The sequence below is a fragment of the Gadus macrocephalus genome, chromosome 4 (genome assembly GCF_031168955.1).
Source record: "Gadus macrocephalus chromosome 4, ASM3116895v1".
NCBI classification, from domain to species: Eukaryota; Metazoa; Chordata; class Actinopteri; order Gadiformes; family Gadidae; genus Gadus; species Gadus macrocephalus.
The window spans coordinates 13,698,037-13,713,121 of record NC_082385.1 but is presented as its reverse complement, the minus strand read 5'-3'; the positions used below and the strand labels follow the sequence as shown (position 1 = coordinate 13,713,121).

The 15,085-nt window shown below is 46.0% G+C and overlaps 2 protein-coding genes across 5 annotated transcripts in view; one reads left to right on the top strand and one right to left on the bottom strand.

The window, feature by feature from the left end:
• The window catches only part of LOC132454871 (netrin receptor UNC5D-like), a 237,195-nt gene that overhangs the window by 54,742 nt on the left and 167,368 nt on the right, over nucleotides 1-15,085 (top strand). The window lies entirely within an intron of this gene.
• Nucleotides 1,081-15,085, bottom strand: part of LOC132456141 (probable ATP-dependent RNA helicase ddx42) — a 62,120-nt gene continuing 48,115 nt past the window's right edge. For 2 of the 4 annotated variants that reach the window (XM_060050368.1, XM_060050369.1), the window contains 3 exons: nucleotides 2,098-2,187; nucleotides 1,855-1,944; nucleotides 1,081-1,703 (listed from right to left, as the gene is read on the bottom strand). In XM_060050368.1, coding sequence (XP_059906351.1) covers nucleotides 1,558-1,703; nucleotides 1,855-1,944; nucleotides 2,098-2,187 — 326 coding nt within the window. In that variant the 3' untranslated portion in view covers nucleotides 1,081-1,557. The other 2 variants (XR_009525387.1, XM_060050370.1) reach the window with 2 other exon arrangements.

Below are 15,085 nucleotides of genomic sequence, written 5' to 3'. Positions count from 1 at the left end.
GGGCAAGAATCAGGGTAAAGCGACATAATTGAGCGACAATTTATTTGTTATGAGCAAATTGCTGTTACTTTTAACATTGGATCAAATATGGAAAGTTTGACCATACCTCTGACCAAATAATCTGTAGTTGGAACTGAGGGTGATGTAGCTGGAGTTGGCGGAGTTGTTGTTGCAGCTGTTGTTGAAGTTGGCATTTCTGAGAAGGAACACGTTACTTGTAACCATGTATTTGTGCATGCATAAGCGCAAGAATAAGTGGAAAGCGACATACTTGGGCGACAAATTATTTGTTATGAGCAAAGCGCTGTAAATTTTATCATAGGATCAAACATGGAAAGTGTGACCATACCTGTGACAAAATAATCTGTAGTTGGAACTGAGGGAGATGTAGCTGGAATCGGTGTGGTTGTTGTTGCTGCTGTCGTTGAAGTTGCCGGTTCTGAGAAGGAACATGTTACTTGTAACTATGTATTTGCACATGCATAAGTGCAAGAATCAGGGAAAAGTGACATACTTGGGCCTCAAGTTATTTGTTATTAGCAAATTGCTGTTACTTTTATCATAGGATCAAATATGGAATGTTTGACCATACCTGTGACAAGATAATCTGTAGTTGAAACTGAGGGTGCTGCATCAGGAGTTGGGATAGTTGTTATTGCTGCTGTCATTGAAATTGATGTTTCTGAGAAGGAACACGTTACTTGTAACTATATATTTGTGCATGCATTAGCGCTAGGGCTGGCCCGAATTATTCTAATATTCGAATACTCGTTCAGAAAATTAGTATTCGAAGCTTAAATCGGTATTCGGAGCTTCGGGGTTTTTTTCACGCACGTGACGTTACCAGAGCGAGGGAGGCAAACTATAAGCGACACCAAGCAGAGAAGCGAGAGTGGTGGAGGAAGAATAGATAGGCTATCTTGTTTCCCTTCCCTTTATTTTATAACACAACATCAGCAGGATCTCGGGAGGAAAAGTAATGCTTAGCGTAATGCTAAACTTTGCTTAGTGGTTTGTTTACGTTCGCTGTATAGCGCCGCGCCAATCAATTGTGACTGGCTTGCTGCAGAGCGCGAGCGTCTTGGGAATACCCGGTCAATATAATGGATACAATATGGACACATAAGACAATCAATATTCGGTATTTGTTATGGATTTATTGTACAAAGTCCCTGAAAAGATGCACGTTCCAGGATGAATTGAAAAGCTCCCATAAGGGCTGAGATGGCAGAATACAGCTGATTTGGAACGGAACAACAGCTGTTCGCTTCCACGGGGAAAAACTAAGAAACTCCAACTTACTTAGGCCAACTAATTAACGTTCAAAAGCTATTAAATCTTCAACAAAATATGCAGATACTGTCAAAATTGGTTCCAGGGAGTATATAGGTATTATTAGTGTTGTTTTTGATGCTGCGTTTTTCTGGAACGAGTATTCGAATATTCGCTCGGAAAATCCAACGAGTATTCGAAGCCTGAAAAATGGCATTCGGGCCAGCCCTAATAAGCGCAAGAATAAGTGTAAAGCGACAAACTTGAGCGACAAGTTATTTGTTATCAGCAAAGTGCTGTTACTTTTATCATAGGATCAAATATCGAAAGTTTGACCTTACCTGTGACAAGATAATCTGTAGTTGGAACTGAGGGTGATGTAGCTGGAGTTGGCAGAGTTGTTGCCGGTGCTGTTGTTGAAGTTGGCATTTCTGAGAAGGAACACGTTACTTGTAACAATGTATTTGTGCATGCATAAGCGCAAGAATAAGTGAAAAGCGACATACTTGGGCGACAAGTTATTTGTTGTGAGCAAAGCGCTGTAAATTTTATCATAGGATCAAATATGGAGAGTGACCATACCTGTGACAAAATAATCTGTAGTTGGAACTGAGGGTGATGTAGCTGGAGTTGGCGTAGTTGTTGTGGCTGCTGTCGTTGAAGTTGCCGGTTCTGAGGAAGAACGCGTTACTTGTTACAATGTATTTGTGCATGTATAAGCGCACAAATAAGTATAAAGCGACATACTTGAGCGACAAGTTATTTGTTATGAGCAAAGCGCTGTCAATTTTATCATAGGATCAAATATGGAATGTGTGAGCATACCCGTGACAAAATATTCCGTAGTTGGAACTGAGGATGCTGTAGCTGGAGTTGGCGTAGTTGTTGTTGCTGCTGTCGTTGAAGTGGGCGTTTCTGAGGAACATGTTACTTGTAACTATGTATATGCACATGCCTAAGCGCAAGAATCAGGGAAAAGCGACATACTTGAGCGACAAGTTATTTGTTATGAGCAAAGTGCTGTTGATTTTATCATAGGATCAAATATGGAAAGTGTGACTATACCTGTGACAAAATAATCTGTAGTTAGAACTGAAGGTGCTGTAGCTGGAGTTTGCGTAGTTGTTGTTGCTGCTGTCATTGAAGTTGGCGTTTCTGAGAATGAACATGTTATTTGTAATAAGTTTTGGGCAAGTTACTTTAAAAAAGTAATTAGTTACAGTAACTAGTTACTTCTCCCAAAAATTAACCAAAGTAGTTACTCTGTTATGAATTATAAAAGTAACTAGTTAATCTGGAAAGTAAGTATTGCGTTACAATTGCGTTACTTTCAAGTACATTTTTTAATTATCAAATGTGACAAATAATTTGGACCCCACGTCCACCTCCATCCCTCTTTAACGGAACTCAAAATACATGTGCATGTTCATGCACGGAAATATTTTGTCCAGGGCATAATGTGCATTTCAAGATTAAGCTTGTTCCTTTAATTTCTTGGAGGGAAAAATAATGGCTACACTTTCTTTTAAAGAAGGCTGTCTTTTGGATTATTTGGGCTCCTCCTTCCTGTTTCTCATTTACTCACTTCTGCCATTGTGTTTCCAACTATGCATGCTTTCGAATATTTGTTAACAACCCCCGCCCAACTCTACCTCTGATTGGCTCACCGTGAGATGTAACTCTACCTCAGCCAATCGTTATCATTAATGCGATTGTCTCGTGCCAACTAACCAAGGAAGAACAGTAAAGAGAGAGGAGAGAGAGAGAACCAATTGGTCTGATTAAAAAAACTGCCCCAATTATAGTGATGCCCCGCATTTTTTGGAAGTAACGGTAACAGCGTCATGTTGGTGGGAATAGTAGTCCGTTAGATTACTTGTTACTGAAAAAAGTATCGCCGTTATTCCCATTACTGCTGTTAAACTCACAAGACTGCTTCTACTGGCCCAATGCTACCAAAGGAACAGGAAGTTGTACGTTTCAACATATTTTGCTCTTAAGTAACAGATAATCAACCAGGCAACGTCCACTTCGAGTTTCAACTCAAAACATTCATTTAAAATGTGACGTGACAGTTTATTATACTGAGATGATATTCAACGACATGCAAGTGTCTCCCTGAAGAAGGAAAACTCAAACAAGCTGAGAGAGGGATCTGAATGTGGAATTCCGCATTCAATTCTCCCAGCCAGCTCTTGTTTAGAACAAAGATGGAACCAAAACGGAAACGACATGAGTATGATTAACTTGAGGAAGTTAAGAGATAGTAGTTAGGCAGAAGACAAAGCTCATGAGAGGTACCCACAGGTTTCTTGTGTTTATTACCTTCACAGATAACACCAGCGTCTTCATGGTGACCGCAGTTGTGGGACCCCAACCCACTGTGGCCACACTGTGTGAGGTCTGATTCATTCCCGCGACAGTTGACATCATCCAAGAGGATGAGCCCTCTTCCTTGTCCAAAACGGGCTGTAGCTTCTGCAGACAGCCCCCTCCCACAGCCCAGCTGTCTACACACAACATGGGCATCTGGAAGGTCCCAGCCATCATCACAAACTGTGCCCCACTGGCCCTGTATAAAGATCTCCACCCTGCCAGCGCAGGAGCTGTTCCCTCCATTGACCAGACGGACGTCACCATCAGCAACAGAGTTTTCGGTGGTTTCACCTGCAAAACAAATCTCTGTTAACCAACAAGAATGCTTCTACTGGCCCATTGCTACCAAAAGAACAGGAAGTTATACATTTCAACATATTTCGCTCTTAAATAACAGATCATCAACCAGGCAACGTCCTCTTTGAGTTTGAACTCATAACATTCATTTAAAACGAGGAACCAAAAGATGGAGGTTCTCACCTCCATCCCTCTTTAACGGAACTCAAATGTCTTTTGGATTATTTGGGCTCGCCATTCCTGTTTCTCATTGACTCACTTGTGCCGTTGTGTGTGCGACTAGGCAGGCTTTTGAATAACACCCGCCCAACTCTACCTCTGATTGGCTTACCGTGACATGTTGCTCTACCACTACTTAACCAAAAGGTTGCTAGTTCGAGGAAGTTAAGAGATAGAAGTTCTCCGTGGCAGAAGACAAAGCTCATGACAGGTACCCACAGGATCCTTGTGTTTATTACCTTCACAGATAACACCAGCGTCTTCATGGTGAACGCAGTTGTGGGACCCCAACCCACTGTGGCCACACTGTGTGAGGTCTGATTCATTCCCGCGACAGTTGACATCATCCAAGAGGATGAGCCCTCTTCCTTGTCCAAAACGGGCTGTAGCTTCTGCAGACAGCCCCCTCCCACAGCCCAGCTGTCTACACACAACATGGGCATCTGGAAGGTCCCAGCCATCATCACAAACTGTGCCCCACTGGCCCTGTATAAAGATCTCCACCCTGCCAGCGCAGGAGCTGTTCCCTCCATTGACCAGACGTACGTCACCATCAGCAACAGAGTTTTCGGTGGTTTCACCTGCAAAACAAATCTCTGTTAACCAACAAGGATGCTTCTACTGGCCCAATGCTACCAAAAGAACAGGAAGTTATACATTTCAACATATTTCGCTCTTAAATAACAGATCATCAACCAGGCAACGTCCTCTTTGAGTTTGAACTCATAACATTCATTTAAAACCTGGAACCAAAAGATGGAGGTTCTCACCTCCATCCCTCTTTAACGGAACTCAAATGTATTTTGGATTATTTGGGCTCGCCATTCCTGTTTCTCATTGACTCACTTGTGCCGTTGTGTGTCCGACTATGCAGGCTTTTGAATAACACCCGCCCAACTCTACCTCTGATTGGCTTACCGTGACATGTTGCTCTACCACTACTTAACCAAAAGGTTGCTAGTTCGAGGAAGTTAAGAGATAGAAGTTCTCCGTGGCAGAAGACAAAGCTCATGACAGGTACCCACAGGTTCCTTGTGTTTATTACCTTCACAGATAACACCAGCGTCTTCTTGGTGAACGCAGTTGTGGGACCCCAACCCACTGTGGCCACACTGTGCGAGGTCTGATTCATTCCCGCGACAGTTGACATCATCCAAGAGGATGAGCCCTCTTCCTTGTCCAAAACGGGCTGTAGCTTCTGCAGACAGCCCCCTCCCACAGCCCAGCTGTCTACACACAACATGGGCATCTGGAAGGTCCCAGCCATCATCACAAACTGTGCCCCACTGGCCCTGTATAAAGATCTCCACCCTGCCAGCGCAGGAGCTGTTCCCTCCATTGACCAGACGGACGTCACCATCAGCAACAGAGTTTTCGGTGGTTTCACCTGCAAAACAAATCTCTGTTAACCAACAAGAATGCTTCTACTGGCCCATTGCTACCAAAAGAACAGGAAGTTATACATTTCAACATATTTCGCTCTTAAATAACAGATCATCAACCAGGCAACGTCCTCTTTGAGTTTGAACTCATAACATTCATTTGAAACGAGGAACCAAAAGATGGAGGTTCTCACCTCCATCCCTCTTTAACGGAACTCAAATGTCTTTTGGATTATTTGGGCTCGCCATTCCTGTTTCTCATTGACTCACTTGTGCCGTTGTGTGTCCGACTATGCAGGCTTTTGAATAACACCCGCCCAACTCTACCTCTGATTGGCTTACCGTGACATGTTGCTCTACCACTACTTAACCAAAAGGTTGCTAGTTCGAGGAAGTTAAGAGATAGAAGTTCTCCGTGGCAGAAGACAAAGCTCATGACAGGTACCCACAGGTTCCTTGTGTTTATTACCTTCACAGACAACACCAGCGTCTTCTTGGTGAACGCAGTTGTGGGACCCCAACCCACTGTGGCCACACTGTGTGAGGTCTGATTCATTCCCGCGACAGTTGACATCATCCAAGAGGATGAGCCCTCTTCCTTGTCCAAAACGGGCTGTAGCTTCTGCAGACAGCCCCCTCCCACAGCCCAGCTGTCTACACACAACATGGGCATCTGGAAGGTCCCAGCCATCATCACAAACTGTGCCCCACTGGCCCTGTATAAAGATCTCCACCCTGCCAGCGCAGGAGCTGTTCCCTCCATTGACCAGACGGACGTCACCATCAGCAACAGAGTTTTCGGTGGTTTCACCTGCAAAACAAATCTCTGTTAACCAACAAGAATGCTTCTACTGGCCCATTGCTACCAAAAGAACAGGAAGTTATACATTTCAACATATTTCGCTCTTAAATAACAGATCATCAACCAGGCAACGTCCCCTTTGAGTTTGAACTCATAACATTCATTTAAAACGAGGAACCAAAAGATGGAGGTTCTCACCTCCATCCCTCTTTAACGGAACTCAAATGTCTTTTGGATTATTTGGGCTCGCCATTCCTGTTTCTCATTGACTCACTTGTGCCGTTGTGTGTGCGACTATGCAGGCTTTTGAATAACACCCGCCCAACTCTACCTCTGATTGGCTTACCGTGACATGTTGCTCTACCACTACTTAACCAAAAGGTTGCTAGTTCGAGGAAGTTAAGAGATAGAAGTTCTCCGTGGCAGAAGACAAAGCTCATGACAGGTACCCACAGGATCCTTGTGTTTATTACCTTCACAGATAACACCAGCGTCTTCATGGTGAACGCAGTTGTGGGACCCCAACCCACTGTGGCCACACTGTGTGAGGTCTGATTCATTCCCGCGACAGTTGACATCATCCAAGAGGATGAGCCCTCTTCCTTGTCCAAAACGGGCTGTAGCTTCTGCAGACAGCCCCCTCCCACAGCCCAGCTGTCTACACACAACATGGGCATCTGGAAGGTCCCAGCCATCATCACAAACTGTGCCCCACTGGCCCTGTATAAAGATCTCCACCCTGCCAGCGCAGGAGCTGTTCCCTCCATTGACCAGACGGACGTCACCATCAGCAACAGAGTTTTCGGTGGTTTCACCTGCAAAACAAATCTCTGTTAACCAACAAGAATGCTTCTACTGGCCCATTGCTACCAAAAGAACAGGAAGTTATACATTTCAACATATTTCGCTCTTAAATAACAGATCATCAACCAGGCAACGTCCTCTTTGAGTTTGAACTCATAACATTCATTTAAAACGAGGAACCAAAAGATGGAGGTTCTCACCTCCATCCCTCTTTAACGGAACTCAAATGTCTTTTGGATTATTTGGGCTCGCCATTCCTGTTTCTCATTGACTCACTTGTGCCGTTGTGTGTGCGACTATGCAGGCTTTTGAATAACACCCGCCCAACTCTACCTCTGATTGGCTTACCGTGACATGTTGCTCTACCACTACTTAACCAAAAGGTTGCTAGTTCGAGGAAGTTAAGAGATAGAAGTTCTCCGTGGCAGAAGACAAAGCTCATGACAGGTACCCACAGGTTCCTTGTGTTTATTACCTTCACAGACAACACCAGCGTCTTCTTGGTGAACGCAGTTGTGGGACCCCAACCCACTGTGGCCACACTGTGTGAGGTCTGATTCATTCCCGCGACAGTTGACATCATCCAAGAGGATGAGCCCTCTTCCTTGTCCAAAACGGGCTGTAGCTTCTGCAGACAGCCCCCTCCCACAGCCCAGCTGTCTACACACAACATGGGCATCTGGAAGGTCCCAGCCATCATCACAAACTGTGCCCCACTGGCCCTGTATAAAGATCTCCACCCTGCCAGCGCAGGAGCTGTTCCCTCCATTGACCAGACGGACGTCACCATCAGCAACAGAGTTTTCGGTGGTTTCACCTGCAAAACAAATCTCTGTTAACCAACAAGAATGCTTCTACTGGCCCATTGCTACCAAAAGAACAGGAAGTTATACATTTCAACATATTTCGCTCTTAAATAACAGATCATCAACCAGGCAACGTCCTCTTTGAGTTTGAACTCATAACATTCATTTAAAACGAGGAACCAAAAGATGGAGGTTCTCACCTCCATCCCTCTTTAACGGAACTCAAATGTCTTTTGGATTATTTGGGCTCGCCATTCCTGTTTCTCATTGACTCACTTGTGCTGTTGTGTGTCCGACTATGCAGGCTTTTGAATAACACCCGCCCAACTCTACCTCTGATTGGCTTACCGTGACAAGTTGCTCTACCACTACTCAACCAAAAGGTTGCTAGTTCGAGGAAGTTAAGAGATAGAAGTTCTCCGTGGCAGAAGACAAAGCTCATGACAGGTACCCACAGGTTCCTTGTGTTTATTACCTTCACAGACAACACCAGCGTCTTCTTGGTGAACGCAGTTGTGGGACCCCAACCCACTGTGGCCACACTGTGTGAGGTCTGATTCATTCCCGCGACAGTTGACATCATCCAAGAGGATGAGCCCTCTTCCTTGTCCAAAACGGGCTGTAGCTTCTGCAGACAGCCCCCTCCCACAGCCCAGCTGTCTACACACAACATGGGCATCTGGAAGGTCCCAGCCATCATCACAAACTGTGCCCCACTGGCCCTGTATAAAGATCTCCACCCTGCCAGCGCAGGAGCTGTTCCCTCCATTGACCAGACGGACGTCACCATCAGCAACAGAGTTTTCGGTGGTTTCACCTGCAAAACAAATCTCTGTTAACCAACAAGAATGCTTCTACTGGCCCATTGCTACCAAAAGAACAGGAAGTTATACATTTCAACATATTTCGCTCTTAAATAACAGATCATCAACCAGGCAACGTCCTCTTTGAGTTTGAACTCATAACATTCATTTAAAACGAGGAACCAAAAGATGGAGGTTCTCACCTCCATCCCTCTTTAACGGAACTCAAATGTCTTTTGGATTATTTGGGCTCGCCATTCCTGTTTCTCATTGACTCACTTGTGCCGTTGTGTGTGCGACTATGCAGGCTTTTGAATAACACCCGCCCAACTCTACCTCTGATTGGCTTACCGTGACATGTTGCTCTACCACTACTTAACCAAAAGGTTGCTAGTTCGAGGAAGTTAAGAGATAGAAGTTCTCCGTGGCAGAAGACAAAGCTCATGACAGGTACCCACAGGTTCCTTGTGTTTATTACCTTCACAGACAACACCAGCGTCTTCTTGGTGAACGCAGTTGTGGGACCCCAACCCACTGTGGCCACACTGTGTGAGGTCTGATTCATTCCCGCGACAGTTGACATCATCCAAGAGGATGAGCCCTCTTCCTTGTCCAAAACGGGCTGTAGCTTCTGCAGACAGCCCCCTCCCACAGCCCAGCTGTCTACACACAACATGGGCATCTGGAAGGTCCCAGCCATCATCACAAACTGTGCCCCACTGGCCCTGTATAAAGATCTCCACCCTGCCAGCGCAGGAGCTGTTCCCTCCATTGACCAGACGGACGTCACCATCAGCAACAGAGTTTTCGGTGGTTTCACCTGCAAAACAAATCTCTGTTAACCAACAAGAATGCTTCTACTGGCCCATTGCTACCAAAAGAACAGGAAGTTATACATTTCAACATATTTCGCTCTTAAATAACAGATCATCAACCAGGCAACGTCCTCTTTGAGTTTGAACTCATAACATTCATTTAAAACGAGGAACCAAAAGATGGAGGTTCTCACCTCCATCCCTCTTTAACGGAACTCAAATGTCTTTTGGATTATTTGGGCTCGCCATTCCTGTTTCTCATTGACTCACTTGTGCTGTTGTGTGTCCGACTATGCAGGCTTTTGAATAACACCCGCCCAACTCTACCTCTGATTGGCTTACCGTGACAAGTTGCTCTACCACTACTCAACCAAAAGGTTGCTAGTTCGAGGAAGTTAAGAGATAGAAGTTCTCCGTGGCAGAAGACAAAGCTCATGACAGGTACCCACAGGTTCCTTGTGTTTATTACCTTCACAGATAACACCAGCGTCTTCATGGTGAACGCAGTTGTGGGACCCCAACCCACTGTGGCCACACTGTGTGAGGTCTGATTCATTCCCGCGACAGTTGACATCATCCAAGAGGATGAGCCCTCTTCCTTGTCCAAAACGGGCTGTAGCTTCTGCAGACAGCCCCCTCCCACAGTCCAGCTGTCTACACACAACATGGGCATCTGGAAGGTCCCAGCCATCATCACAAACTGTGCCCCACTGGCCCTGTATAAAGATCTCCACCCTGCCAGCGCAGGAGCTGTTCCCTCCATTGACCAGACGGACGTCACCATCAGCAACAGAGTTTTCGGTGGTTTCACCTGCAAAACAAATCTCTGTTAACCAACAAGAATGCTTCTACTGGCCCATTGCTACCAAAAGAACAGGAAGTTATACATTTCAACATATTTCGCTCTTAAATAACAGATCATCAACCAGGCAACGTCCTCTTTGAGTTTGAACTCATAACATTCATTTAAAACGAGGAACCAAAAGATGGAGGTTCTCACCTCCATCCCTCTTTAACGGAACTCAAATGTCTTTTGGATTATTTGGGCTCGCCATTCCTGTTTCTCATTGACTCACTTGTGCCGTTGTGTGTGCGACTATGCAGGCTTTTGAATAACACCCGCCCAACTCTACCTCTGATTGGCTTACCGTGACATGTTGCTCTACCACTACTTAACCAAAAGGTTGCTAGTTCGAGGAAGTTAAGAGATAGAAGTTCTCCGTGGCAGAAGACAAAGCTCATGACAGGTACCCACAGGTTCCTTGTGTTTATTACCTTCACAGATAACACCAGCGTCTTCTTGGTGAACGCAGTTGTGGGACCCCAACCCACTGTGGCCACACTGTGCGAGGTCTGATTCATTCCCGCGACAGTTGACATCATCCAAGAGGATGAGCCCTCTTCCTTGTCCAAAACGGGCTGTAGCTTCTGCAGACAGCCCCCTCCCACAGCCCAGCTGTCTACACACAACATGGGCATCTGGAAGGTCCCAACCATCATCACAAACTGTGCCCCACTGGCCCTGTATAAAGATCTCCACCCTGCCAGCGCAGGAGCTGTTCCCTCCATTGACCAGACGGACGTCACCATCAGCAACAGAGTTTTCGGTGGTTTCACCTGCAAAACAAATCTCTGTTAACCAACAAGAATGCTTCTACTGGCCCATTGCTACCAAAAGAACAGGAAGTTATACATTTCAACATATTTCGCTCTTAAATAACAGATCATCAACCAGGCAACGTCCTCTTTGAGTTTGAACTCATAACATTCATTTAAAACGAGGAACCAAAAGATGGAGGTTCTCACCTCCATCCCTCTTTAACGGAACTCAAATGTCTTTTGGATTATTTGGGCTCGCCATTCCTGTTTCTCATTGACTCACTTGTGCCGTTGTGTGTGCGACTATGCAGGCTTTTGAATAACACCCGCCCAACTCTACCTCTGATTGGCTTACCGTGACATGTTGCTCTACCACTACTTAACCAAAAGGTTGCTAGTTCGAGGAAGTTAAGAGATAGAAGTTCTCCGTGGCAGAAGACAAAGCTCATGACAGGTACCCACAGGATCCTTGTGTTTATTACCTTCACAGATAACACCAGCGTCTTCATGGTGAACGCAGTTGTGGGACCCCAACCCACTGTGGCCACACTGTGTGAGGTCTGATTCATTCCCGCGACAGTTGACATCATCCAAGAGGATGAGCCCTCTTCCTTGTCCAAAACGGGCTGTAGCTTCTGCAGACAGCCCCCTCCCACAGCCCAGCTGTCTACACACAACATGGGCATCTGGAAGGTCCCAGCCATCATCACAAACTGTGCCCCACTGGCCCTGTATAAAGATCTCCACCCTGCCAGCGCAGGAGCTGTTCCCTCCATTGACCAGACGTACGTCACCATCAGCAACAGAGTTTTCGGTGGTTTCACCTGCAAAACAAATCTCTGTTAACCAACAAGGATGCTTCTACTGGCCCAATGCTACCAAAAGAACAGGAAGTTATACATTTCAACATATTTCGCTCTTAAATAACAGATCATCAACCAGGCAACGTCCTCTTTGAGTTTGAACTCATAACATTCATTTAAAACCTGGAACCAAAAGATGGAGGTTCTCACCTCCATCCCTCTTTAACGGAACTCAAATGTCTTTTGGATTATTTGGGCTCGCCATTCCTGTTTCTCATTGACTCACTTGTGCCGTTGTGTGTCCGACTATGCAGGCTTTTGAATAACACCCGCCCAACTCTACCTCTGATTGGCTTACCGTGACATGTTGCTCTACCACTACTTAACCAAAAGGTTGCTAGTTCGAGGAAGTTAAGAGATAGAAGTTCTCCGTGGCAGAAGACAAAGCTCATGACAGGTACCCACAGGTTCCTTGTGTTTATTACCTTCACAGATAACACCAGCGTCTTCTTGGTGAACGCAGTTGTGGGACCCCAACCCACTGTGGCCACACTGTGCGAGGTCTGATTCATTCCCGCGACAGTTGACATCATCCAAGAGGATGAGCCCTCTTCCTTGTCCAAAACGGGCTGTAGCTTCTGCAGACAGCCCCCTCCCACAGCCCAGCTGTCTACACACAACATGGGCATCTGGAAGGTCCCAGCCATCATCACAAACTGTGCCCCACTGGCCCTGTATAAAGATCTCCACCCTGCCAGCGCAGGAGCTGTTCCCTCCATTGACCAGACGGACGTCACCATCAGCAACAGAGTTTTCGGTGGTTTCACCTGCAAAACAAATCTCTGTTAACCAACAAGAATGCTTCTACTGGCCCATTGCTACCAAAAGAACAGGAAGTTATACATTTCAACATATTTCGCTCTTAAATAACAGATCATCAACCAGGCAACGTCCTCTTTGAGTTTGAACTCATAACATTCATTTAAAACGAGGAACCAAAAGATGGAGGTTCTCACCTCCATCCCTCTTTAACGGAACTCAAATGTCTTTTGGATTATTTGGGCTCGCCATTCCTGTTTCTCATTGACTCACTTGTGCCGTTGTGTGTGCGACTATGCAGGCTTTTGAATAACACCCGCCCAACTCTACCTCTGATTGGCTTACCGTGACATGTTGCTCTACCACTACTTAACCAAAAGGTTGCTAGTTCGAGGAAGTTAAGAGATAGAAGTTCTCCGTGGCAGAAGACAAAGCTCATGACAGGTACCCACAGGATCCTTGTGTTTATTACCTTCACAGATAACACCAGCGTCTTCATGGTGAACGCAGTTGTGGGACCCCAACCCACTGTGGCCACACTGTGTGAGGTCTGATTCATTCCCGCGACAGTTGACATCATCCAAGAGGATGAGCCCTCTTCCTTGTCCAAAACGGGCTGTAGCTTCTGCAGACAGCCCCCTCCCACAGCCCAGCTGTCTACACACAACATGGGCATCTGGAAGGTCCCAGCCATCATCACAAACTGTGCCCCACTGGCCCTGTATAAAGATCTCCACCCTGCCAGCGCAGGAGCTGTTCCCTCCATTGACCAGACGGACGTCACCATCAGCAACAGAGTTTTCGGTGGTTTCACCTGCAAAACAAATCTCTGTTAACCAACAAGAATGCTTCTACTGGCCCATTGCTACCAAAAGAACAGGAAGTTATACATTTCAACATATTTCGCTCTTAAATAACAGATCATCAACCAGGCAACGTCCTCTTTGAGTTTGAACTCATAACATTCATTTAAAACGAGGAACCAAAAGATGGAGGTTCTCACCTCCATCCCTCTTTAACGGAACTCAAATGTCTTTTGGATTATTTGGGCTCGCCATTCCTGTTTCTCATTGACTCACTTGTGCCGTTGTGTGTGCGACTATGCAGGCTTTTGAATAACACCCGCCCAACTCTACCTCTGATTGGCTTACCGTGACATGTTGCTCTACCACTACTTAACCAAAAGGTTGCTAGTTCGAGGAAGTTAAGAGATAGAAGTTCTCCGTGGCAGAAGACAAAGCTCATGACAGGTACCCACAGGTTCCTTGTGTTTATTACCTTCACAGACAACACCAGCGTCTTCTTGGTGAACGCAGTTGTGGGACCCCAACCCACTGTGGCCACACTGTGTGAGGTCTGATTCATTCCCGCGACAGTTGACATCATCCAAGAGGATGAGCCCTCTTCCTTGTCCAAAACGGGCTGTAGCTTCTGCAGACAGCCCCCTCCCACAGCCCAGCTGTCTACACACAACATGGGCATCTGGAAGGTCCCAGCCATCATCACAAACTGTGCCCCACTGGCCCTGTATAAAGATCTCCACCCTGCCAGCGCAGGAGCTGTTCCCTCCATTGACCAGACGGACGTCACCATCAGCAACAGAGTTTTCGGTGGTTTCACCTGCAAAACAAATCTCTGTTAACCAACAAGAATGCTTCTACTGGCCCATTGCTACCAAAAGAACAGGAAGTTATACATTTCAACATATTTCGCTCTTAAATAACAGATCATCAACCAGGCAACGTCCTCTTTGAGTTTGAACTCATAACATTCATTTAAAACGAGGAACCAAAAGATGGAGGTTCTCACCTCCATCCCTCTTTAACGGAACTCAAATGTCTTTTGGATTATTTGGGCTCGCCATTCCTGTTTCTCATTGACTCACTTGTGCCGTTGTGTGTGCGACTATGCAGGCTTTTGAATAACACCCGCCCAACTCTACCTCTGATTGGCTTACCGTGACATGTTGCTCTACCACTACTTAACCAAAAGGTTGCTAGTTCGAGGAAGTTAAGAGATAGAAGTTCTCCGTGGCAGAAGACAAAGCTCATGACAGGTACCCACAGGATCCTTGTGTTTATTACCTTCACAGATAACACCAGCGTCTTCATGGTGAACGCAGTTGTGGGACCCCAACCCACTGTGGCCACACTGTGTGAGGTCTGATTCATTCCCGCGACAGTTGACATCATCCAAGAGGATGAGCCCTCTTCCTTGTCCAAAACGGGCTGTAGCTTCTGCAGACAGCCCCCTCCCACAGCCCAGCTGTCTACACACAACATGGGCAT